We start from the raw sequence: 23,578 nt of genomic DNA, 5'->3' as shown, positions 1-23,578 counted from the left end.
ATTATTCCCATATATGACCTCTCCTACATCTAAGCATCATATTTCACAAAAAATGGCCTATGCTCAACCTATTCTAATCTAAATCTAAATAAATTAATTTATATTTTTAATATTATAGTTATATAAAAATAATTTTATTTTTAAAATATTTATTATTTTAATATAATATGATATAAAAATTTATATAGATCGATTTTTTTTTTATAATATTAAAGAATAATAGATCACGCCATAATGGATGAGAGTGAGAGTGAGAGTGAGAGTGAGAGTGTGAGCGTGTGAGCGAAAAGAATGTGTGAACAACAATTCTCAATTATTCTATCTTTTTGTGAGAGAAAATTTTCATGAGAGACGAGCGAGACGAGAAGATGAAGATAAGCCGCCAACGCTGCAGGATCGCTACCTGCTATTTGTTAGACTCGATATCGACCACAAGAGTTCGCCTTCTCCTTTCTCTCCAAACAATCAAGATAAGCTTATCCGATCAAAACCCCTTTCCCACTCAATCGAATCACAGCCGTCAATTCCCATCAAAACCCCTTTGCCTCTCGTTCCCTCATCCGAAATTGAGGCAAAAGAAAAATCAGGGCGGAGATTCGAAAATGGCCGCCGCTCTTCAGCAAGCGCCGATCGCCTTCCGAGCAAAGCTCCCGACGACGACCCGACTTGCTGTCAAATCTCAAACCCTCGCCTTCCGTTCCACATTCTCCGGCTTCAAACTGGCCGTCAAACTCGTCGCCAAGCGGAAACCCGCAGGCGGGGCGAGGATGATGGACACGGCGGCCGGCAGCTACGCGTCGGCACTGGCGGACGTGGCGAAGTCGAACGGGACTCTGGAACTGACCAGCGCGGACATGGAGAAAGTGGAGCAGGTCTTCTCCGATCCAGAGGTGTTCAACTTCTTCCAGAATCCGACAATCGCCATAGAGAAGAAGAGGAAAGTCCTGGACGATATCGCGACGGAGTCGAAGCTGCAGCCGCACACGGCGAACTTCCTGAACATCGTCGTGGACATGAAGCGGGTAGAGATCATCATGGACATCGTGAAGGAGTTCGAGGTGGTGTACAACAAAATGACGGACACGGAGCTGGCGGTGGTGTCGTCGGTGGTGAAGCTGGAGTCGCAACACCTGGCGCAGATCGCGCAGGGAGTGCAGAGGCTGACGGGGTCGAAGAACGTGAGGATCAAGACGGTGATCGACCCATCGCTGGTGGCCGGATTCACGGTCAGGTACGGCAGCTCCGGTTCGAAGCTCATCGACATGAGCGTAAAGAAGCAGCTGGATGAGATTGCGAGGCAGCTCAATTTCAGCGACTTGGTCGGGTCGCTAGCTTCGTGAGACCCGACGGCCGTGATGGGGGTAAGATCGTCAAATGGGCCTCGTGGATGATTTTTGTCGTTTTGTCGGCATATGTAATTTTTTTGGTAAGACGCCCTTATGTATAATTTCTGTAATTGATGAGTACCAAACGCAAAATTATAATAAAAAGATTCGAATTTTGAAACTCTCCCGTAACAATACCACGAAAAGTCAATAAACATAAGAGATTCTAATTTATAAATTTAATATATTTTAAAATACTATATATTTAATTGGAAAACCCTTTATATTCCATCTCTTTGGTGATTCAAAATTATTATCCATTATGCATTATTATACTTAAAAATATATTTATATTTAAATTAGTAATAAATAAATAAATTATATGACATAAGAAATATAAATTTATAGTTGAGTTTTTCTCCCACCCTTTGAATGGGGTTCTTGACTTGTTTACTATGATATGGAGCTCATCCTTAAGGGAACCCTAACCTCCTTTATGCAAAACAAGAGAACTTGTCCCTCTTGTATACTAAGGAGATAGGTGAACTCCCTTAGGGGTCCCTTCCCCTTGCATTTTCCTAATGGAAACCTCACAAGTAAGGGACTTCAAACATAATCGATCAACAGAAAATACATTGATCGAGCATACTTGTATTCACAGAGAGAATTTCGATTGATCAATCAACCATGGACAATAACCACTAGACCAACAGTAACATAATGATTGATCAATAATTTAATGCCTGACAGAAAAAATAGCCATTATGATCGATTGATAGTTTAACCACTTACTCGTGATTGATCAATCAAAGTATTGAATTTTGTAAACAAGCAAATAACGACTAGTTTGATTTGGAGAAACTATAAATACCTACCAAACTATGAGTAAAAGAATGAATGATCTTTTATTGGCATATCTTCAAGTTATAAACCTTTATCTTTCAAAAACACTTTTAAATTTTTTTATTTTAAGAATCCCGCCCAATTTGCATCCACAAAATATTAGTTCCATTAGTTAAATCCATTTCTCAATTACCTTGAAAGTTTTTCCAAACTTGTAATTCTCATCCACTTTTATCTGGCTAAATTATCTTTGCTTTCTTTTCATCGTTCCACCTGCATCGGACTTTAAGGAGGCCATGGCCGTGCTAGTCAATGTTCAAGGGCAAAAATGGTTGGATCGTTTTAAGGTAGGAGGTGGTGGCCTCATTAAGTACTGATGATGATTTTTTACCAAGTATTTCCTTTTGATTGAAATATATTCTTGGGCAAGAGAAATTTTGAAGACTACCCAAAGTAAGAATTTTCTCTTATTTAATCATTTGTTGCAGATCTACTAACATTACAGAAGCTCTCTTCTTCTTCTTCCAGAACTGTTTAGCTGAATAAATCTTTCCTCTCTGTGACTGTAACCTTCAACCCTTTTTTCATCTTCAATATAACTGATGGTACCTGGGAGATGGACTGACCTTCCACCACCTCAACATGGTAGTTGAGGAGAATAGCAGCGATTACCATCTTCATTATGGTTAGAGCCATTCTTTTGCCTAAACAAGCTCTTGGCCCGACATTAAACACCGGATACCTGGAAGCAGATTCGTGTTTAATCTTTCCCTTCTCATCGATCCACCTCTCTGGTTTGAAATCCAAGCAGTCGTCTCCCCATATCCAATCCATCCGTCCCATGGAGTACAATGAGTACAAGATTATCATCCCTGGTCTCACAACGGTTCCATCTGGGAGTACATCCTCCTTCTTCGCGCCTTTGTGCTCAATGGGTATTGGAGGATTTAGTCTCATGGATTCGAGTATGGCGGCTTCAAGATAATTCAGGTTTTTTAGTTCATCTGCAGAGATGAACAATGGAGGCTTCCTCCCGGCGTCCGGCGTCTTCTCTTTGAACATGACGAGTTTTAACTCTTCCAGTATGTTTGCCTCTACGGAAAGGGATTTTGAGAGCAACCAGAAGAACCAGGTGAGACCGGAGCTGATTGTGTCTTGTCCGGCGAAGATGAAAGTCAGGGCCGTATCTCTGAGAAATCTTTCAGTTCCCATAGACTGAAAAAACTTTTCTTCTTCTACTTCTGTGCCTCCTCCTCTGTACCTCATATACGCCAATAGCAGATCATCACTTGCTTGTCCGTCAGCTAGATCTTGTTTCTTGAGAGAGATATACCTTGCCAAGTGATCATCTAAAGCCTGCCATGCTTGGCTGTATTTCCTTTCCCATCCAAATCCCAATAACCGCATCGTCTTCCACAAGAAGCTCGGTACGGTGTGCCGCAAGAAAGTAACTCGAGTCGCTGTATCTAGTGCCGTCGAAAATCCATTCTCCATGAAAGTCATAGACAGAAAGCCAGGATTCCTTCCTAATACAGAGGCACAAGTAGAATCAAAAGAAAGCCTCTTGAACACTTCCTGCAAATCCAGCGTCAAACCCCTTAAGACAGCATTTTGCAGCACAGGCAAGAGGCCTTCCCTCACCACCTCATGATTCTTCTCCGCATAGAAGCTCTGAAACCTCTTGGAGATGAACCGCGAGATCGCCATCTTCCTCTGCAAGAACCAACACTCCCCATCGGCGTTAAATACCCCGGCACCCAGGAAGTCGAATATCTCAGCGAAGTTGGGGCCTTTGTCGAAGTTAGTGAAATTCGTCTTCATCATGTATTCGACGTTCTGGGGGTTGCAAGTGCAGACAATCTCCATTCCTGTGAAGACAGGACCGTTGAAGACGAAGGTGCCGCAACCAGGTCTCTGAATATCTCCGTGATCCAGTCATTGAAGTGATGGATGTTGCAAACTAGGGACGGGAAATTTCGCAGAATGGGCCACTCCACCAGGGTCTGTCTCCGACGCTGCAGGTACTGAATTACTGAAGCTACAGAAACGAGTAGGATGGAGAACTGCACTGCTACAGATCGAAGAGGCAGTAAAGAGAGGGCAAGGTAGAGTGAGTGGAGCAGGGAAGGACAACCCATTGCTTAGGCTTATAGTAGATGAATGAAAGGTCCTTGATTTCTCTCTCTCTTTATATAAGTCCAATGGCTGTAAGGGCATTTAGTTGCTCTTCTCTTTCCTTCTCTAGGGTTTGTTCGAGTAGGCTTAGATATTTTCTGAGACAAGTCTGTAAGGGCTACAGCGTCTCCTTCTTCCACACTACCTGTTAAGGGTTGCTCATTGATATGTAATCCTTCGTGAATGGTGGACCCTGATTACCTTTCTTATGTGTTAGATAATGAGTCACTTATCATACTCCTATTTAATCCCAACCACACACAAGTCGTTAACCACCCTTTGGTGAGAGTTCAACACCACTTGATACATCAGCATTGACATGGCATCAACCATGTAGACTGGCACGTTGGTGACAACCATGCCACATCGACACGATTTTTTTTCCCTCCTATTTTCCTTTCTTTATTGATTTAAGTTCTTTTGTAATTTTAAAAATTATTTTAGGTTTTAAAAATCTTATTTGTTGATATTTTGTAAAAAAAAATATATTTCACATTTTATATGATTTTTATAAAACCTAAAATTATATGAAACATCTACCAACAAATAAATTTTTTGAAACCTAAAAGTTAATTTTTATAAAATATTTTTTAAATTAGAAAATAGCTTAAATCTATAATGAAAGGAAAATGGGAGAAAAAAATCTTATGTTGATGTGGCAGTCTACATGGTCGTTGGCGTGGCAATTGGCGACGTATTAGATAACGTGGCACATGCTATCTTCAGATGGTGACATGGCACCATGTGGGTGTCAAATGATGAAGTGTCACATTGGATTTTCCAAGTAGTTAGTTGATCGATCAAAGTCAGGTATTTTTAAAATTGTTTTTTTGAGTAGGTTATTTTCATGAATATTTTTTTAAAAGGGGTATTTTAGTAAAATTCTATATTTTTCATTTATTAAATTATACTTTTTTTAAAAATAATCGCACAAATAATCAACTTTTGCACTTAATTACACAAATACTCAACTTTGACTGGTCAACTACACAATGTGTACAATCAAAGGTGACACGTAAACATTGACCGCTTACATGTTGACACATCATCATGCCACATATGCACCCGAAGAGTCTTATGCCATATCACCCACCACATCATCAAGAAGCTACGTCACCCCATAGGAAGTTGCATTAAAGAATAAATATTTAATAATAATATTTTTTTAAAGATTAAAATTTTCTAAAATATTTAAAAGTAAAATTTTATTTTCTAAATAATTAAATATTTTTGAAAAATATTTTTTTGATTTAAATATTTTTTAAAAAATATTTTTAAATATAAGGTAATAAAAGGTGTACCTACATATTAGATTTTAAACTATAAAATAAAATTTTAAATTGTAAATATTTTAAATCAATAATGAAAGGTGTTAAATAGGTAAGAATAAAATTTTTAATTGATTAATTATATACGAATTTTATTTGTTGTTGTAATAAAAAAAGGTAGAATATTTGTACCAACAAATAAGAATTTTCATACTAAATTATTTTTTTACTAAATATTAAATTAAAATAAGTAATATTTTAAGGTTAAATAATTACATTAAGGTATTAAGTAAAATAAAATATTAATTATATTAAAATTTTGAAATAATTAAAATCAAAATATATATTTCTTATTATATTAAAGCGAAGGTAATGAAATGAAATGTGTAAGATTTTTTAAAACAAAAAATTAATATTTTTATAAAAAATTAATTAAAAATAACCTAACTTAATAGTGCAAAGAAAATGGGAGAAAAAATGCAACGTTCAATGACATGGCATATGACATGTCGTCCTACATGGAGGATGGCATAGCTTATCGATGAGTGGGTGACATGGCGTAAGACTCTCAGGTGCTGATGTGGCATGATGACACGGCTCCATGTCACTTTTGATTGTACACATGTGCAGTTGACGGGTTAAAAATTGGGATTTTATGCAATAATGTTAAAAAATTGGTCATGTGTGTTATTATTTTTTTTTAAAATGGGTAGTAATAGTAAAATTCTCATCATTATATTATCAGGACGATATCCTTCGTCTCTCCATCAAGCTCGGTCTGTCTTTCCATCATCTTCTGCGTTCGCATCAGAAAGCACATGGCGGGCTCGGTCTGTCTTTCCATCATCTCCTGCGTTCGCATCAGAAAGCACTCGGCGGGCTCGGTCTGTCTTTCCATCATCTTCTGCGTTCGCATCAGAAAGCACATGGCGGTTGAGGCAGTGAAAGTGTTGGAACGGTGGCCAGTGTCTCTGCCATTGGGTTCGGCTCCTCCAGCAAAGCTCCCTCTCACATACTTTGATGTTATGCGTTGTCATTTTCTCCAGTTCAATAGCTCCTCTCCACCCAAGACTACTGAGACTTGCAATTCACTCTACTTAAACGCTCCCTCTCCCTCTCAGTCACCCTCGCGTTATTCGTTTATCGGACGGTGACTCCGACTCTCTTTCACACTCGCCGAGTCTAGCGCCGACTTCACTCGTCAGTTCCTAGCTAGTTCCTGTGTCATCTGACAAATGGGAGGGGAAGTAGGAGACACCTTTGGTAGCTGTTCAGGTTATGGGCTTCCCCTGCTCCGATATGTCTATTGGAAAGACAATGCATCACGTCGTCACGGATGGGTTCGGCCGGACGTACTCGTGACCTCCTGTTAGAAAAACTTTATTAATTTTATTCTTAAATCCTAATACAGAATTTACATCATGCGAAAATATTTGGATTTAGGATAAATACTTGGATCCATTCCAAACGATCACCTACTTTGGCGGAATTCTGTGGCAATTAATACGAATAAATGATTGGTTTTGTGATCTTCCTCAATTAAATCTCCTTAGTTCCTCAATGGGAATATCGTCTCTCTTCCGAATGGGGAGAAGAAAAATCGTGTGTGATTTAGTCTCTTAGGGGCCATAACCATAATGCGTCTCCTTATATAGGGTTCTCATAATTCTCTATAGTATCTATTCAATTGACCCATATTCTTTAATGAGCTTAACAAAATTAGATCACTTAATTTCGGTCCATTCTATTAAATAATAAATATAATTAAATAATAAATATGTTACCCATATTCATTCAATTTGCATTTAAGCACTTGTTCAATTCGAGTTACGTATGCTTTTTTATTTGGACTCAGGAACTAACTTATATCACATGAAAACATAATTCAATTAGTTTGCATTATTAGGGTTTTTAGTATTTTTATTGGTATATCTATTTGATATTATTTTGTGAAGAAGTGATTTGAAAGGTATAACAATATTTACAATCAAAATTTTAAACCAAGGATCTGGGAGTCGTTCTAAGATATTGTTGTTTCAAAGGAAGTATGTGGCTCATCTCTTGAAAGAGACAGGATTATTAGAGTTAAACCAATAAATACTTTTATGGAGAGTGGACTTGATTTCTAGGTATTTTGTTTGCGATTTATATGAGAATCAATTTATGGAATCCCCTTGAATTATTCATCCTGATGCGATGTATAATATTTTGAGGTACTTGAAATAGTCACTAGGTATGAGGTTATTGTATAAACCTCAGACTCCTTGAGATTGAAGGTTTTCCAAATACTAATTTTGCATGGATCTAAATTAGATAGGTTATCTATGAGTGGTGTTTGTAGATTCATTGGAGGGAATCTTATGACACAAAGGAGTAGGAAACAAACTGTAGGTTTACAACATAAAACAAAATATAGGGGGACATCTCACATTGCATGTTAACTTATGTGGGTGAGATTATTAAAGGAAGAATTTGGGTTCCTAGTTGTACTTTCGATGGAGATGAGGTGTTGCACTTAGGGTGACTTCGAACCGAGTTGGCTCGGTTCGATTCGTTATATATCGAGCTCGAGCTTAGAAATAAGTTCTTTTAGATTAACAAGCCAAGCTCAAGCAGAGCCAGGTTTGGCTCGCTGGCTCGCTAACTGGCTCGTTTTAACGAGCGGCGATTCGGGAATCGGGGGGAGTTCTAAAATTTTTTTTAGGAAAGAGAGTCCCGTCTGGGAACCCATACTTCTCTACCATTTCCATGCCGTTCCAGCATGATCTTCTCGCGGAAATCACTGTCCATCGGCGGGTATTCATGGGAAACGGGGGATTTTAGTCTTCAAATCCCTCGTTCTCCCTCTCCGATTCCTCAATCTCTGTCAAAGACTTCGATTTTTTCGTCTTCCTCTTCAATTTCTTCATCCGACGTTCTTCCTCGCCGACGAACGAAAGCCACGGTCCGACGGGAGGTAAGATTTTTATTTAATGTTTTTTTTTGCGTCGCCGACCTAATCCTAAAAAATCTCTAACTCTTGCTTCGTTTCAGCAGTGATCCTTCATTCATTGAAAGGTTATGAAGATATCCCCGAACGGCGAACACTCTCTATTTCTGTAAGTGTTGATTTTTTTTTTTCATTTTTATCTTTTGTATGTTTTCTTCCTGTGCGATTTCGGTGTTGATTTTTGTCTTCTGTACGTTTTCTTCCTCTACTATTTTAGTGTTGATTTTTTTTTTCATTTTTATCTTCTATACGTTTTCTTCCTCTGTGATTTCAGTGTTGATTTTTTTTTCATTTTTATCTTCTGTAAGTCTAGTTAGCTTTTGGTTGACAGGACTCTGGGGTTTGTTGTATATATTCCAGATAAAGTTAAATACATCATTTTAATCATTTTTATTCCTTTTTTCCTCAATCAATAAGTTTATCTTGTATCCATTTTCTATCATGTGGTTTTTTTTATGCATGAAGAGAATTTAGCAGACCATGTAGTTGATTATTATCTTATTACTCACACGCCTAAACTTTGACCTTCCAATTTCCACCTATGTTGTTATCAGCGGTATTGGTTTTAAATGCATAAAAATTTTGTTCTCTCTTAAGAATCTGTTTAAGCTGAAAAGGATCATTCATCCTTTGCTCGGCATTGCATTTTGTACTGTCGTCATTCATATGTTGTCTTACATTAGGTATCCTATACGATTTTCCTGTGGACAAAGTCTCAAAGCCCTTCTTCTAGTCACAATATGTGGATTATCAACATTTTCAATGTACAGTGCACATCTACTTTTGCTAGTTCACTACTTATATTGATCTCTGTTCATATATATTGTGTCCATATTGATTATATTTTATCTGGTAGTGGACTTTTTTATCCAAAATGCAATGATTAGTCTTTACCTTTTTTCTGCAGCTTCTATTGTGACTTGGTTCTGTTTTTTTTTTTTCAATAACTTGAGAGAATTAAAATTACGATAACATGCTCTTTGAAGCAATTGTGTAGACAAAAATCATGTCCTAACGGCAAAACTGTAAAAAAAACCTATCTGGTGTGATCAGAGCTTGTTCTTTCTTCATGTGTCTTTTTCTTATTCCTATGGAACTCTTCCTATTCCTAAATATAATATTGTGAACCATAATAATTAAATTGTTGTTCACCAAAACAAATTTTTTTTTATGCATATGGAATTCAACCCAATTCTATTATGTTAGACTAATAACAAGTTTAGTAAGCATGTATTCATCATACATATTAGATCAGAACATTTCGGAATATAGTATAGAATTTTTATTTTTAGACCCAATATTTCGTTGAATTGATACGCTAGATACAAACGAATGTAAATTATCTCTCTTTTTTTCAATCGATTTTTATCCTTCCTCTTCAATTTCTTCATCCAAAGTTCTTCCTCGCTGACGAGACGAAAATGACTGTCCGACGAGAGGTAAGATTTTTATTTAATGTTCTGTTTTTTTCGTCACCGACCTAACCCTACAAAATTTCTAACTCTCGTTTCGTTTCAGCAGTGCTCCTTCATTCTTGGAAAAGCTTTTGGAGATATCCCTGAACGGCGAACACAATTTTTGTTTCTGTAAGGTTTGAATTTTTTTTTTTATCATTAATTTCTTGGTATTGAGGTTGAATTTCATCAGAATATTAGAAGATAATGTTGTTGTGCTTATTTCCTTCTTTTAGAAGTTTTTAAATTTATATATAAAAAAAGATCGGTATATTGGACAGGAAACTATTGGGTGCAGGGCTACAGGCTCAAAGAGACCCCTCTGTATTGAAAGACAAGGGTCGTTCCCGATTGTCACAACATCACGTACCTTCCTCTAAAAATAGACAAGTATCTTAAATTATGTGTAGGATCTTTGTTGTTTAGATAACTTTCTTTTCTCTATGTTTTTAATTTGTAATTTTGTTTTTTTGTAGAAGTAAGAATGTCAACACCTCCTCAATTGACATCAATAATTAACACTAGTTCTAGTGTGGCCATAAATAGTGACTCAACTCCAACAGAGTCACTACCCTCCATAAATGAGGATGAAGGTGACTCTACCCATACTTCAAAAAAACAAAAAAAGTCTAATGTGTGGTTGGAATTCAAAGAAGTATCACTTAATGGTACATAAAAGGCTCAGTGTGTTCATTGTAAAATCAATTTGAGTGTTATTAGTAGTGGAGTGACCACACATATGAGTCGACATTTGAAAAGTTGCACTAGTAGAAAAGTGGCAATGAGAAAACAAAAAACCTTAAACTTTCAACCAGTGGGAGCGGGGTCTAATGTTGATCAGAGTCCATCTAGACTTTCTTTTATGGATTTTGGAGGAAAATATGATCAAGCTAAAATGAGAGTACTCATTGCTCATTGGATTCTTATGCATGAGCATCCATTCATGATAGTAGAAGAGGAGGGATTTAATTTTGTAATAAAGATGGCAAATATGAATTATGAGAAAATATTCTGTAAGACCATTAAGAAGAAGTGTATGGAGGTGTATGAGGCAGGGAAAAAGAAATTGAAAATTTTGTTAAAAGAGATTAACAAGATTAGTCTTACCATGGATCTTTGGAAGTCCCAAAATCAAAAGATTGAATACATGGTTATTACTGGGCATTTTATTGACAGTAATTGGAAGCGACAAAAACGAGTATTGAGTTTTGTGCATGTTCCTCCTCCTCGTCATGGCGTTGATATAGCAGATGCTATTTACAAGTGTTTGAAAGAGTGGGAAATTGAAAATAAATTTTTTAGTATCTCAATTGATAATGCTGCATATAATGATGTTTGTATCAGAGTTTTGAAACAAGATTCTTCAAGGAAAAAAACTTTGGTGTGTGGTGGAAAGTTGTTTCATGTGCGTTGTTGTGCTCATATTTTGAACTTATTAGTTCAAGATGGTCTTGTTCAGATTAATGATATCAATTATAATGTGCGTGAAAGTGTCAAATTCATAAATCTATCTGAGGCTAGACTTCGCACTTTTTCTGAAATTGTGCAACAATTAGAACTTGGTGAAAAGAGGTTGGTTATTTATATTCCAACTTGTTGGAACTCCACTTATGACATGTTGTCTTCTGCATTAAAATTCAAAGATGTATTCACTAGATTTAAAGTTAGAGAACCAACTTATGATTGTTTGCCAAGTTTTGATGAATGGGAAAAGGTTGACATGGTGTGTGAGAATCTAGAAGTTTTTAATGCAGTTACTAATATAATTTCTAAGAGTGACTACCCTACTTCTAATTTTTACCTTAGTGAGGTATATAGGGTAAAAGAAGTTCTGGATTTTCATTCTACAAATGAAAATGTTTTCATTAGGACAATGGTTAGTAGAATGAAAAAGAAATTTGAGAAGTACTGGGGTGAATGCAATTTATTGATGGTTGTTGCTTCAATTTTGGATCCAAAGATCAAATTAAAGTTGATCGAAATGTGTTTTCCAGTGATATATTATGAGGAAGCTACAATGAATATAAATTTAGTTTGACGCACCTTATATGAGATCTACGATGAATATGTATCCTTATATAATGTGGATATTAGAAATGAAGAGATTGTTTCAAGTACTAGCTCTATGGGTGTTTCCACAAGTCGTAGGCCTTCATCAAGTTCAGGTTGGTCAAAGTTAATGAGTTATATGAAACAAAAGGATGTGGTTAATTCACCAAGGTCAGAATTGGAAATTTATCTTGAAGAAAGTGTATATAGTTGTGAGGAAACTTCACAATATAATTTCGATGTTTTAGAATGGTGGAAAGTGAATCATATGAAATTTCGGGTATTATCTAAGATGGCAGCAGACATCCTTGTAATTCCCATATCCACAGTAGCTTCAAAGTCTACATTTAGTGTTAGTGGTAGAGTAATAGAGACCAAATACAATTCAAGCTTTGATTTGTGGCAGTGATTGGGTTCGGGTTCTTCACGGTGTAAAGAAAAATCAAAAGGTGAATTTCTTTGATTCATTATTTATTATGATATTTTTTAGTATATTTTTTAGTTTTATTTATTAAAATTTTGTTTTATGATTACAACCTGAAAAGAAGAGTGTAGAGATAATGCTACCAGCTTCATGGTTTTTCATGTTTCTCTCATCATGGTAATTTTAATATTTTTAACGACATTAAGTAACTAGTAGTGGAAGAGTAATTTTTTATCTGACAATAACTAATTTTAATTTTTTGTTTTTGTCATAGGTGGAGATTTTGCTCATGCAGGGACGTATTTATTTTCTAGCATTAAGAGAAACAACTATAGTTTGTACTTTTATAATGGATTTTTAGTTTTTATTTGGGTGATTGTAAATTGATAGTGATATTTCATTTAATTTTGTAGTGTTTGATTATTGTATGGAGTTTATTTATAATGTTATGCAGTGTATGGAGTGTTTAGACTGTTTTATGGAGTGTATAAACAATTTCATGGAGTGTTTATAGAGTATATAAAAAATTTCATAAAGTGTTTATGGAATGTATAGATAATTTTATGTAGTGTTTATGGAGTGTTTATGCAGGTATTGTGTATATTGATTATGCCCAATTTTAAGTAGAAGTCATGTCGAATTTTATACAGGTATTATATACATAGATTATGCTCAATTTTAAGAAGAGGTTATGCCCAATCTTATACATGTATTATATATATATAGGTTATGCCTAATTTTATGTAGAGGTCATGCCCAATTTTATGTAAAATGTATGTATAATTTTATATATAATTTATTTGATATATATTTTTTAAAATATTTTAAATATATGTTGAGGCTCCAAGCTTGGCTCTAGCTCGGTTAAAAATTTTGGGCTCGAGCTCGGTAACAATTTTAGGCTCGAGACGAGGCTCGGTTCGAAGCTCGGCTCGAAATATTTAAATCAAGTTCGACGCGAACATAGGCAGGTTCGGGCTCGGCTCGGTTCGATGCCACCCTAGTTGCACTTAAACAACTAATGTGTATTGCTAATAATCTATTTTTTCGTGAAAGAATGAAACATATAGAGTTAAATTATTATGTTATTAGAGAGGTCATGTTAATTTAGAAGATCTCTACTCCATATGTATCTTTAGAAGAACTTAGTAATATTTTTTTTAATTTGTGTTGAATTTATGAAAAAGAAAAAAACTTCATTGACTTGATATAATCAGAGTACATGAACTCCTATTTATAATAGAGGAAAGTAGTAGAGTCCGATTACAATTAAACTACCTTTATCCCAATCACACTCAAACTCTAACACTTAAAGATGAGTCCTAACATAATTAAATAACTCAACATAAATAGAAGACTAACATAACTAAAACACCTTTAAACTGAAACTTTTCTGTGAGACCTCCTTCCATAATCATTTTGGCAATGTAAAACTTCATATTATAAGAGTCATGTAAGAAGCTTTCATAGCTTCTCTTCAACACTATCCCTTAAGCTGGAGTTTATAACTTCAGCTTGCAATGAAAAGGATTCTTGACCTTTAATTTTCTTTGCTGCAAAAATTTCTTCTTAGATCTAAAAACATCATCTTTTATGCTCCCCCTTTCTTGAATATTTTTGTCACATTGAAATTACCACAACATATGGAATAAAATACCTCTTTTTTCTACTTCATTTTCTACTTCTCCCCCTCAAGCTGGGAGGTTATGGCAGTGATCCCAACTTGAACCAAATAACATAGATGTAGTAATAAGCTTCTCCATCATTATGTCTCAAGGATAAGTACGACACTAGGTACAAATTCTCAAATGGTAGAAATGGGTGATAAAACATAAGTCAAAACCAAACTCAAAGGATTTCAAGCAAATATAGTGATAATAATCAATAAAGTGGATATTGTCTGTTATTCACAAGATGACGATAAAAGACTCACAAATACATATAAAAAGTCTCAATAGACTTAAAAACACCCATATCTATCTATCTATCTATCTATTTATCTATCTATCTATCTATATATGTGTGTGTGTGTGTGTGTGTGTGTGTGTGTGTGTGTGTGTGTGTGTGTAAAGGTAAACCAACCGAAGCAACACACAAGAGGTTGGCCCAAAAGGGTATGTGAGAGTCAAATAAAGGACGGTAGGAGAAAGACTGCCAAATAACCAATGAGTAATGGGTAATGGGTAAAGAGGAAGATAGAATGATGAGACCACCATGTTCTTTATTTTTCTAAGAAATTTAAATTCCACATAAGACGAGCCAATGCCGACAACAATCAACAAATAATGAACCCAAGACAAGTGACCAAGGAGTTCTTCTTTAGAAATAAAGTCTCAATCAAAGAGACACAATAGCAGTAGCAGAAATGGGTCAATGCCCAAATAACATGTACCACATGTGCAGTTATATAGCAGCGGATAACCGGTAAATAATAGAAGTCCTTAAGAGTAACAAGGACACATGAAATAGTCCGCAGCGAGTCCATCAATAGATAAGGAAGTTGCACCAAATAGTATGTTGGATCCGAGTAATAATCAAAGATAATAATCCAGCTGGAGATAGAGAATTGAGTCAAACTGAGTCAAATAGTAGAGTAATATAATTGAGATGTAGAAAAAATATGTATAGAACTCAGAACCCAAACACATATAACCAAGGCAGGAAATTAGTAGGCTGAGTCAGGTTGAACCGGACCCGAGTTGACTCACTGGGTTGACCTGGATTGGGTTGACTTGGTCCGGGTTAACTCGACATACTGGTGCAGAAGCAGTAAGCTCAGGTCTCTAGCTTTGTTTGGCTCAATTCGGACTGGACTAGGTCTCGATCAGAACCACTGCGAGACTCATCAGAACCAAGTTTCCTAGCTTACGGAACATTATTTTTTCAACAGTAGCTTCTTTTTCTCTGCGGAGCCGAACAGAGCGAAAAAATCAAAGAGCAAAAATGGCAGAACATAAGTAATCCAACAAATAGAGACTCAAAAATAAGAGCAGTCCGGAAAGATACCAACCAACCAGCAAATGAAGAGATCTTCGAACAATGTAGGACAACAACTAGGTATGGAAGTCCAGCAAAGAGACTACTAGAGGCATGTTCAAAAAATATTTCCGAAGATAGCCAACAACGACTGAATAGCAGTCAAGGAAACTTTTTGATCGATGATAACTCCCACCAACAAAATGTTTTCGAAAACTTTTTGAATATAAAATCAATCCAACAGAGGAGATTATGTCCAGAGATAAATAAACAAAGGAAAACTAGCAGTAATATGGAAGGTTTCTGGAATAAGATGTCAACCAGCGAGTGGAACCAACATCTCCTTCTTCCCCGCGACGCAGTAACGATCCAGTAGAGAGAGTTTCAGATGATCAGCAACACAATGACGGAACTAAAAACTGACCGAGATAGTTTCAGCTTGCTAGCGGAAAGGCAATTCCAGCAAAAGAAGTGAGCAACGAGAATCAACAGTAGTAACTTTCCAGAATTAAAATAGAGTACCCGATGTCGTCTTCTTCCCCACTATTTAACAGAGTGGGATAAGCGGCAAATACAGAGAGGGATCATCATGGTCCCCGGTCATGCACCAGCGATCCCAGAGAAGCAGCTTTGCAGCAACTAGGGGTGGCTTTGAACCGAGCCGGCTCTCAAGCTGCTCGAGCTTGGCTCGGTTCGATTCGATATTCCTCGAGCTCGAGCCGAGGTCGAGATCCAGGATTGGCTCGTGAGCCGACTAGTTAATTTAACGAGAGGCGGGATTCGGGGGATTTGGGATTTCGGGAGTCGCACCATGGGACTCTCTTTCATTTCGTCTCTACCATTTCCATGTTGTCTCAGCACGATTTTCTCACGAAAATTTTGGATTATAGATCAAAATCGTTGTCCGTCCGTGGGGATTCATCGAAAATGGGGGATTTTGGTCTTCATATCCCTCGTTCTCCCTCTCCTTCATCGATTCCTCACTCTCTGTCTCATACTCTTCGATTTCTTTGTCTACGATTTCTTCCTTTGCGATTTCTTCCTTTTTTATCTTCTTCCTCTTTGATTTCTTCATCCGAAGTTATTCCTCGCCGACGAAATGAAAACGACGGTCCGACAGAATGAGGTAAGATTTTTATTTAATTTTTTTTTCGTCGCCGACCTAACCCTTCAACATCTCTAACTCTCTCTTTGTTTCAACAGTGCTCCTTCATTCTTGGAAATGTCTTGGTTTGAAGTTCTTTTTTTTTTGCAGCTATATATAGTAACATTGTTATTAGGAAGAAGCTTTATTCTCTTCTTTGAGGTTAATTGAATAACATGAGGAGGAATTGGATGTGGTAGTGACTCAGCAAAAACCATTGAAAGACTATATTATTAAGTTCTTTCTTTAAGTGAAAGCAACAACATGCTTCTTGAATTCTGAACATGAAGAAGTTAGTCTATTGTAAGACGACACTAAGAATGAATAACTTTCTATTTGTCATGTAAGAAATTATAGATTCCTCTGTACGATGGAGGAGGAGGGCTCTTCTAAAGCCTAGTATATACTCTTTTTCATGGTGTTGTAGGCCCTTACTTAATATGAAGATAACTAAAGAGTGCATGCTAGCTTGTTAAAGGATTTGTTGAAACCTTGTATAGTTAACTATCACCACTATATATTCTCAATATCATATGGTTGAGGATCAAAGGAGAAAAAAAATTGAGAACTTTCTTTGTTTAATTATGGTAGAGTATGCAAAACAATGGCAAATGCACCTTGTTTGATCTACAACTTTGTTTTGTCATTGGATGAGAGTTCTACCTTTCTTTTAGAATGAGAAACAAAAGATTGGATGGTAGAATTGGCAAGAAATCTCCTGTTGCAACAAAGTTTGCTATTTAGACATTCTAGTTACTAAGTATCTATTTACTGACCTTTATGGTAGAGTAGCTAAGAGCTTCTGGTAATTTTTGGTAATTTGTAAACACAGGGATCGTTCTAAGGGCATTGAGGGACGTCTTTTGTTTCCCTTATCAAGCAAGTGACAAGCCATAGGCCATTGATGCCATCTTGGGTTGTAAGTCCCTTTTCCTAGAATTTGTAAAACGCAATAGCAAAATTTTGTTCTTTATTAACACAAATTTTATGAGCTGATTATTTACACTGTTATTTCATTTATGCATGAAGATTAATGTTGAATCTAGAGTTGTTTTAAATATTTGTATAGCATGTTATCAAATCCAAATTTATGTAACTTCAGCTCTTATTATTACTTATTTCTGATGGCTGAAGTCTTATACACCCAACTCCTGATACAGGTTGTTGGTACCTTTGTTCAAGAGAACAAACATATTTTACAGTTTGTCTATGAAGGTTCTCTATAAGATATATTGTGTTATATGCACCGCACCCTCATATCCATGGTCCAGTAACTAGTTGGCAACTCAAGTGATTTAGCCCACCTTCTATTTACAGTATTACTCATTCAGTAATCTTCTTGCAAGGTCCAAGTGATTTTCTAAAAAACTTGGGGATTTCACTTGGATTTTCTGGGGAATGTCCCATTAAGAACTTGGTCAATAACCCAATACATTTAGTCTCCATAAGGATTCTAACAATTTATATTTTGGTTGAATTTTTTTATATGGGATGCCTTGAGCATGTAAGAATTGTTAGTTTTGTCTCCTGAGTTTGCACAAAAAAATTCTAAATATAATGTTTGGTTAGTTCTTCATTGTTTGAAGAGTTTGTCATCCTCAAATTCTTACCCAACTGATATGAGAGAGTGGCTATTTCAGGTTTTAGTGTTTTTAAAGCAGAGTCCTAGTTTTCCCTGAGGATATTGTAATAGTCAAAGGTAAAGTTTTCTAGTTTCTTGCATTTCTATTGCTTGCTGCATTTCTGTAGATACTCAAACTAGTTCTGTTACCCCACTGGCATGTAGTATAGCAGCTCCTAATCTGAAATGGCAAGATATTGAATACAATCATATAACCAAGCTGAAGAGGTTTTTTTTAAATGTATGTTGAAGCTCGAGCTAGGCTCAAAACTCGGCTCGAACCCGGTTAAAATTATTGAGCTCGAGCTCTATAAAAATTTTAGGCTCGAGCTCGAGTTCAAAATATTTAAATCAAACTCAACTTGAATATAGGCAGGTTAGGCTCGGCTCGGCTTGATGTCACCCCTAGCAGTAACTACAGTAATCAACTTGGACAACACATTAGAAATAATGTTTTAGTAAATGAAACTTGATATGGAGGACCCAAAAATAACTTCCATAATAACAGTAAGCCAAATGACTGGAATAATTGTCGGGCAGATAACTCGGCAGAAGATTTCCCAAAAAAAGTAGCAACGATAGAAATAAGATCTTATCCAGCAGGTCCAACAGAGTAATCAGCTAGAGACTGACTAGAGGAGACCATAGGAGTTTGCGTAAATCAATTGGCAACAGTAGTGGAGAAAAATCTCATGATGCTGGAAATACGATGAACCAGGCTTAATCAACGTCTCCTTCCTCCTCGTATTCGGATTCTTTGTGGAAGCCTTGATGCTTGTGGCTTTCGGGGTTTTAATATGGCCCGATCACATCCAGGCAGAGTTGATCTCGGATGATCTTCTGAAAATAAACTAACATCAGCGAAGATTCGAACCAAGACAACCGAGATAATCGGGAAATATGCTATCGTCTTCCCTGCGGCACTTGCTCCCAAACAGCGGGGGATCAGAACTAGCCAAAAAATTTCTACAATGGGAAGATATGATTCTATCTTTGGAAGAAAGCAATCAGAAGATAGGAGAGAACTCAGATTAAACCAATAACTGAAGCGGAAAAACAAAGACTCTCTTCCCGTCAAATTAAATTCAAGATACATAAAGTTACTGGAAACCAAATCCATAAACAAAACTTCCAAGGCAACAAAGATAGAGTAAAAAGTATGATAGATTGATCATCATATTGATCATCCACCAAACAGTAGTAAACAAAATAAAGAAGAAGAAGATTCTAGGAATAAAACTCCGTCAATATATAATATGCAATATTAAAAGTTCAGTATAGAGGTGAAAACATAAAGCAAACATCGAGTATAGGGATTGAAAAAAAAAAGTAGATACAAACCTAAATTACTAGAGATCGTAGATTAGAAAAGGATCACATGAACTTTGTGGGTTAACCAAGTCAAATCACTGAACATGCTTTGATACCATGTTGAACTTATGGAAAAGAAAAAAAAACTTCATTGACTTGATGTAATCAGAGTACATGAACCCCTATTTATAATACAGGAAAGTAGTAGAGTCCAATTACAATTAAACTACCCTTGTCCCAATTATTCCCAAACTCTAACGCTTAAATATACATCCTAACATAATTAAATAACTTTAAATAAATAGAAGACTAACATAACTAAAATACTTATAAATTGAACCTCTTCTATGAGACCTCCTTCCATATTAATTTTGGATCTGTAAGACATTTTATTATGAGAGTCATGTAAGAGGCTTTCATATCTTCTCTTCAACACTCTGAATAAGAGAGGTTTTAGTTATTCAAGTAACAAGCTTGTTTGTTTGAAATGTATCACCGAACTTTAGGGAGAGTGTTCGCATGAGTTCATGTATAAATTTAAGTGTTGGAGGTATTTTAGTCATTTAGTATGTAAAATTGGAAACCCATGATTAATAAAAAGAGGTCGGGGTTATTTATCCCTAACAAGAATGAAAGGCTGTTTTGTTATCCTTCTCTTGACTAAAATTTTTCAAATCCTTTATGTAGCAAAGTAGCTTTTTATTTCTTATTAAGGTTTTTAAGAATTGGGAATTGGATTTTAAAATTTTTCATCTTGTGCTTACATTATTTGAGAACTATGCACAATAAAAAAAAGTTTACTATTTCATGTATGTTTGTTTCAGATTTCTTATTCGCATAATTTATCATAAATGAATAAAAATCGGTAATTCGCCTTGATAGTGTTAAAAGTGAAATATTTAACATCCAAATTTGCAATGGTTTCACCAGCAAATCATGTGTTTCTAAGATACGATCTGACCCATATCCGGGCCCTATTTTGATGTGTAATGTTCCTTTTCTCTAGATACACTTTACCTACCCAAAACGTTTCAATTAGTTTTCATAGTCTAATTTATTAAATAGTCTAAATGTATCGATGAGATAAAGTAAGTAATCTATCTAAACCCTTCATAATGGGCATATGCCCAAGTATTCAAGTACGTTAGTAGTGGAAAGAAGCGGCTGCAAAATCTAAACACAAACCCTAACTCACCCAAATGATTGGGTAGATATCTAGGAGTCGTTTGGAGCCAGAAATTACATCTAATTGCGGCAATGCTAGCTTTTCGTGTCAGTTCTCTCTTTGACAGTGACAGATCACGAAGTATTCTTACCTGTTATCGGTAGCAGTTGGATGCTACAACATCTCGGCCTTTCATTCATATGGTGGCTTCCTCGAAGGGCTGCCGTGAAGCCAGCTTGCGATTCAGAAGAATCGATTTTCTTTTTCGTGAATTTTTGAACCATTATATTATCTTTCTTTGATCGCCTCTGTCCCTCTCAGTTTATGGTTGAGAGATCTTTTTAACGCTTCGAAAGTAGCAACAGCCATGGCTTCCGCGATCGAAACTGTGAACGTGGTGGAACAGCGGCGAGTGTCCCCGCCGCCGGGCTCCGTTCCTCCGGCGAGGCTCACTCTCACCTACTTCGATGTCCTGTGGTTGCAATCGCCTCCAGTCCAACAAATCTTCTTCTATGATTTCTCTGGCTCCACTCAAGACTTTCGAGACTCGCATTTCCCTCTACTCGAACGCTCCCTCTCGCTTGCACTCACCCTCTTCTACCCCCTCGCCGGCCGCCTAGTTCCCTTGACGGATTCGTACCCCAACGACCACGTCATTCTTTACTCTGAAGGTGACTCCGTATCTCTCACACTCGCCGAGTCCCGCGCCGACTTCGCTTGTCTCGTTAGGAACCAGGCAAAGGAAGCCGAAGAGTTTCACTCGTTAGCCTCTCCCCTGTTTCCTCTGTCTTCAGGCGACACCGAGGGGAAGCAGGAGACTCCCTTAGTAGCGTTTCAAGTTACCGTCTTCCCCCGTTCCGGCATCTGTATTGGATTCACAGTAAAACACGTGGTCACAGACGGGTTCGGCGGCACCCACTTCTTGAAATCGTGGGCCTCCATTTTCAAGGCCGGCGGTGATGTTACCGTCGTGAAAACCCTCCCCGTCTACGACAGGGCTCTCGTCGGAGACCTGGAACATCTGAAGCGGAATTACTTGAAAACAATGAAGAAAGAAACTGAGACACCCCGAGCGAGTTTGAGCGAGTTGCAACCGGAGCAAGCTCAGCTCGACCGTGCCACTCGATCCACCTACGTATTGACCCGGACCCACATCCAGAAACTACGCGACCAGATCTCCGCAACAGGCGGTCAGAGTGTGGGCCCCAGGTTATCCACGTTCACCGTCACTTGTGCATATGTGTGGGCCTGTTTGGCGAAATCACGTGCGATGCCGCAGGATAGACCAACCTTCTACTTCGGCTTCGCAGTAGATTGCCGCCCTCGGTTAGACCCGCCGGTTCCCGAGTCCTATTTTGGGAACTGTATTGGATCGACCCTGATCGAAGCAAGTCAGGCCGAGTTGACTGGGGAAAATGGACTTGCGGCCGCGTCCAAGACGATTCGCCGGGCTATCCGTCAACTCGACAAGGGAGTGCTGGAAGAAACCGACTACACCTTCCGGAAGTGGGAAGAGGTTCGGAAAGTACGGGCCTTATCAATCGCAGGGTCACCTAGATTCCTTGTGTACGAGATGGATTTTGGGTGGGGCCGGCCACGTAAGGTTGAGATTGTCTCGATCGACCTTAACGAGGCCATGTCGTTGGCCGAGAGTAGAGATGAAGAAGGTGGAGTTGAGATTGGGGTAGTGGGCCCACGAGATGAAATGCAGCGTTTTACTTCGTATTTTGAAGAGGGTTTGCCGGACATGGGAAAAACCCCAAATGTTGCTTAGCTTATTTGGTAATTTCTGCATATGGCCATAAAATTTACTATGGCCTTGGTAGTAGTGCCCTTGTTTGAAAATTTATATTTCAAGAAAAGCTTTTAAATAAAATCCTATAAGTGATTTACAAGAAAATTGCAAAAAAAAAAAAAAAATTGAAATTTCTTTCTGAATTTTAAATGGATTTCTTATTGCCTCTTCCACGGAAATAAATGAAAATTAATATTCAATTTCATATATTATGAATAAATTTTTAATAAAATCAAATATCAAACACAAAATTGCAATGAAAAATTGCCTCGTGCTAAAAGTATTAAAACATCAATCGTCAAATACGGATTCGAAAAATTTCTATACGGTTTTCTTGCCCATCTTGATTGGAAAAATCTTACTTAGAAAATTATATGATTTATTAATAAAAAATTTATTAAAAAAATATTTCCAATAAACATGAGGCACTAATATATTTTGTGTGAGCATATTAACTGGGCCCATGATTAATCATAAAAAAAAAGTTAAAAAAAACATAAACGGATATAATACAATTAGTTATTAATTTATTGATAATATATGGTATTCGTTAACATAAAAAAGTCATGATTAAACAGGAAAAATCAATCAAATGCTAACTTCAACCCGTTATATATTTTTTAATATTATTAATTAATAATATTTTTGCATTAAATTTAAAACCATTGATTTTATTTATTAAACCAAGTGCTTGGGTTAACAATATTTTAATTATCACTATAAAATCACTAATACAATAGAGTAAATAAAAAATAAATTTTGATTAATAAATAAATAAGTATTATATGAATAACATAAGATGTATTTTTTACATTGTATTAATTAATAATATATTTTGACAAAATTAAAAATAATTAATTAATCAAATGCATACTTTAACTATATTTTATTTGCCACACTTAAATCTCAAGTTTAATAAAGTAATAATTTTTTAAAAAAATATTAAATAAATACATATACAACTTTATTAATAAGATAAAAGATAGATTATTCAAATAACAAGTACATGCCTTTAATATTAAAATTATCAAGTTACAAG

At 36.5% G+C, this 23,578-nt stretch overlaps 3 protein-coding genes across 3 annotated transcripts; 2 read left to right on the top strand and 1 right to left on the bottom strand.

The window, feature by feature from the left end:
- Window positions 1-384: 384 nt before the first annotated feature.
- On the top strand, window positions 385-1,489 carry LOC137936838 (ATP synthase delta chain, chloroplastic-like). The gene has a single exon (XM_068781746.1). It carries the CDS (start codon window positions 603-605, stop codon window positions 1,338-1,340), a length of 738 nt encoding a protein of 245 aa, XP_068637847.1. The 5' UTR covers window positions 385-602; the 3' UTR covers window positions 1,341-1,489.
- Window positions 1,490-2,702: 1,213 nt separating this feature from the next.
- Window positions 2,703-4,034, bottom strand: LOC137937205 (cytochrome P450 86A7-like). The gene has a single exon (XM_068782295.1). It carries the CDS (start codon window positions 4,032-4,034, stop codon window positions 2,703-2,705), a length of 1,332 nt encoding a protein of 443 aa, XP_068638396.1.
- A 17,077-nt stretch (window positions 4,035-21,111) lies between these two features.
- LOC137937204 (anthocyanin 5-aromatic acyltransferase-like) lies at window positions 21,112-22,518 on the top strand. Its single transcript, XM_068782294.1, has one exon. It carries the CDS (start codon window positions 21,112-21,114, stop codon window positions 22,516-22,518), a length of 1,407 nt encoding a protein of 468 aa, XP_068638395.1.
- Window positions 22,519-23,578: the final 1,060 nt, after the last annotated feature.

Source organism: Aristolochia californica, unplaced genomic scaffold, assembly GCF_029961685.1.
Source record: "Aristolochia californica isolate CCGP_79_NKW_82.1479 unplaced genomic scaffold, dmAriCali1.0.hap1 SCAF_7, whole genome shotgun sequence".
NCBI lineage: Eukaryota > Viridiplantae > Streptophyta > Magnoliopsida > Piperales > Aristolochiaceae > Aristolochia > Aristolochia californica.
The sequence above is the reverse complement of the archived record's forward strand: the minus strand, read 5'-3'. Positions and strand labels throughout refer to the sequence as shown.

Bases quoted from the DNA above. Each gene is read 5' to 3' on its own strand.
- LOC137936838 (XM_068781746.1), top strand. From the start codon at position 603: ATGGCCGCCGCTCTTCAGCAAGCGCCGATCGCCTTCCGAGCAAAGCTC.
- LOC137937205 (XM_068782295.1), bottom strand. From the start codon at position 4,034: ATGGAGATTGTCTGCACTTGCAACCCCCAGAACGTCGAATACATGATG.
- LOC137937204 (XM_068782294.1), top strand. From the start codon at position 21,112: ATGGCTTCCGCGATCGAAACTGTGAACGTGGTGGAACAGCGGCGAGTG.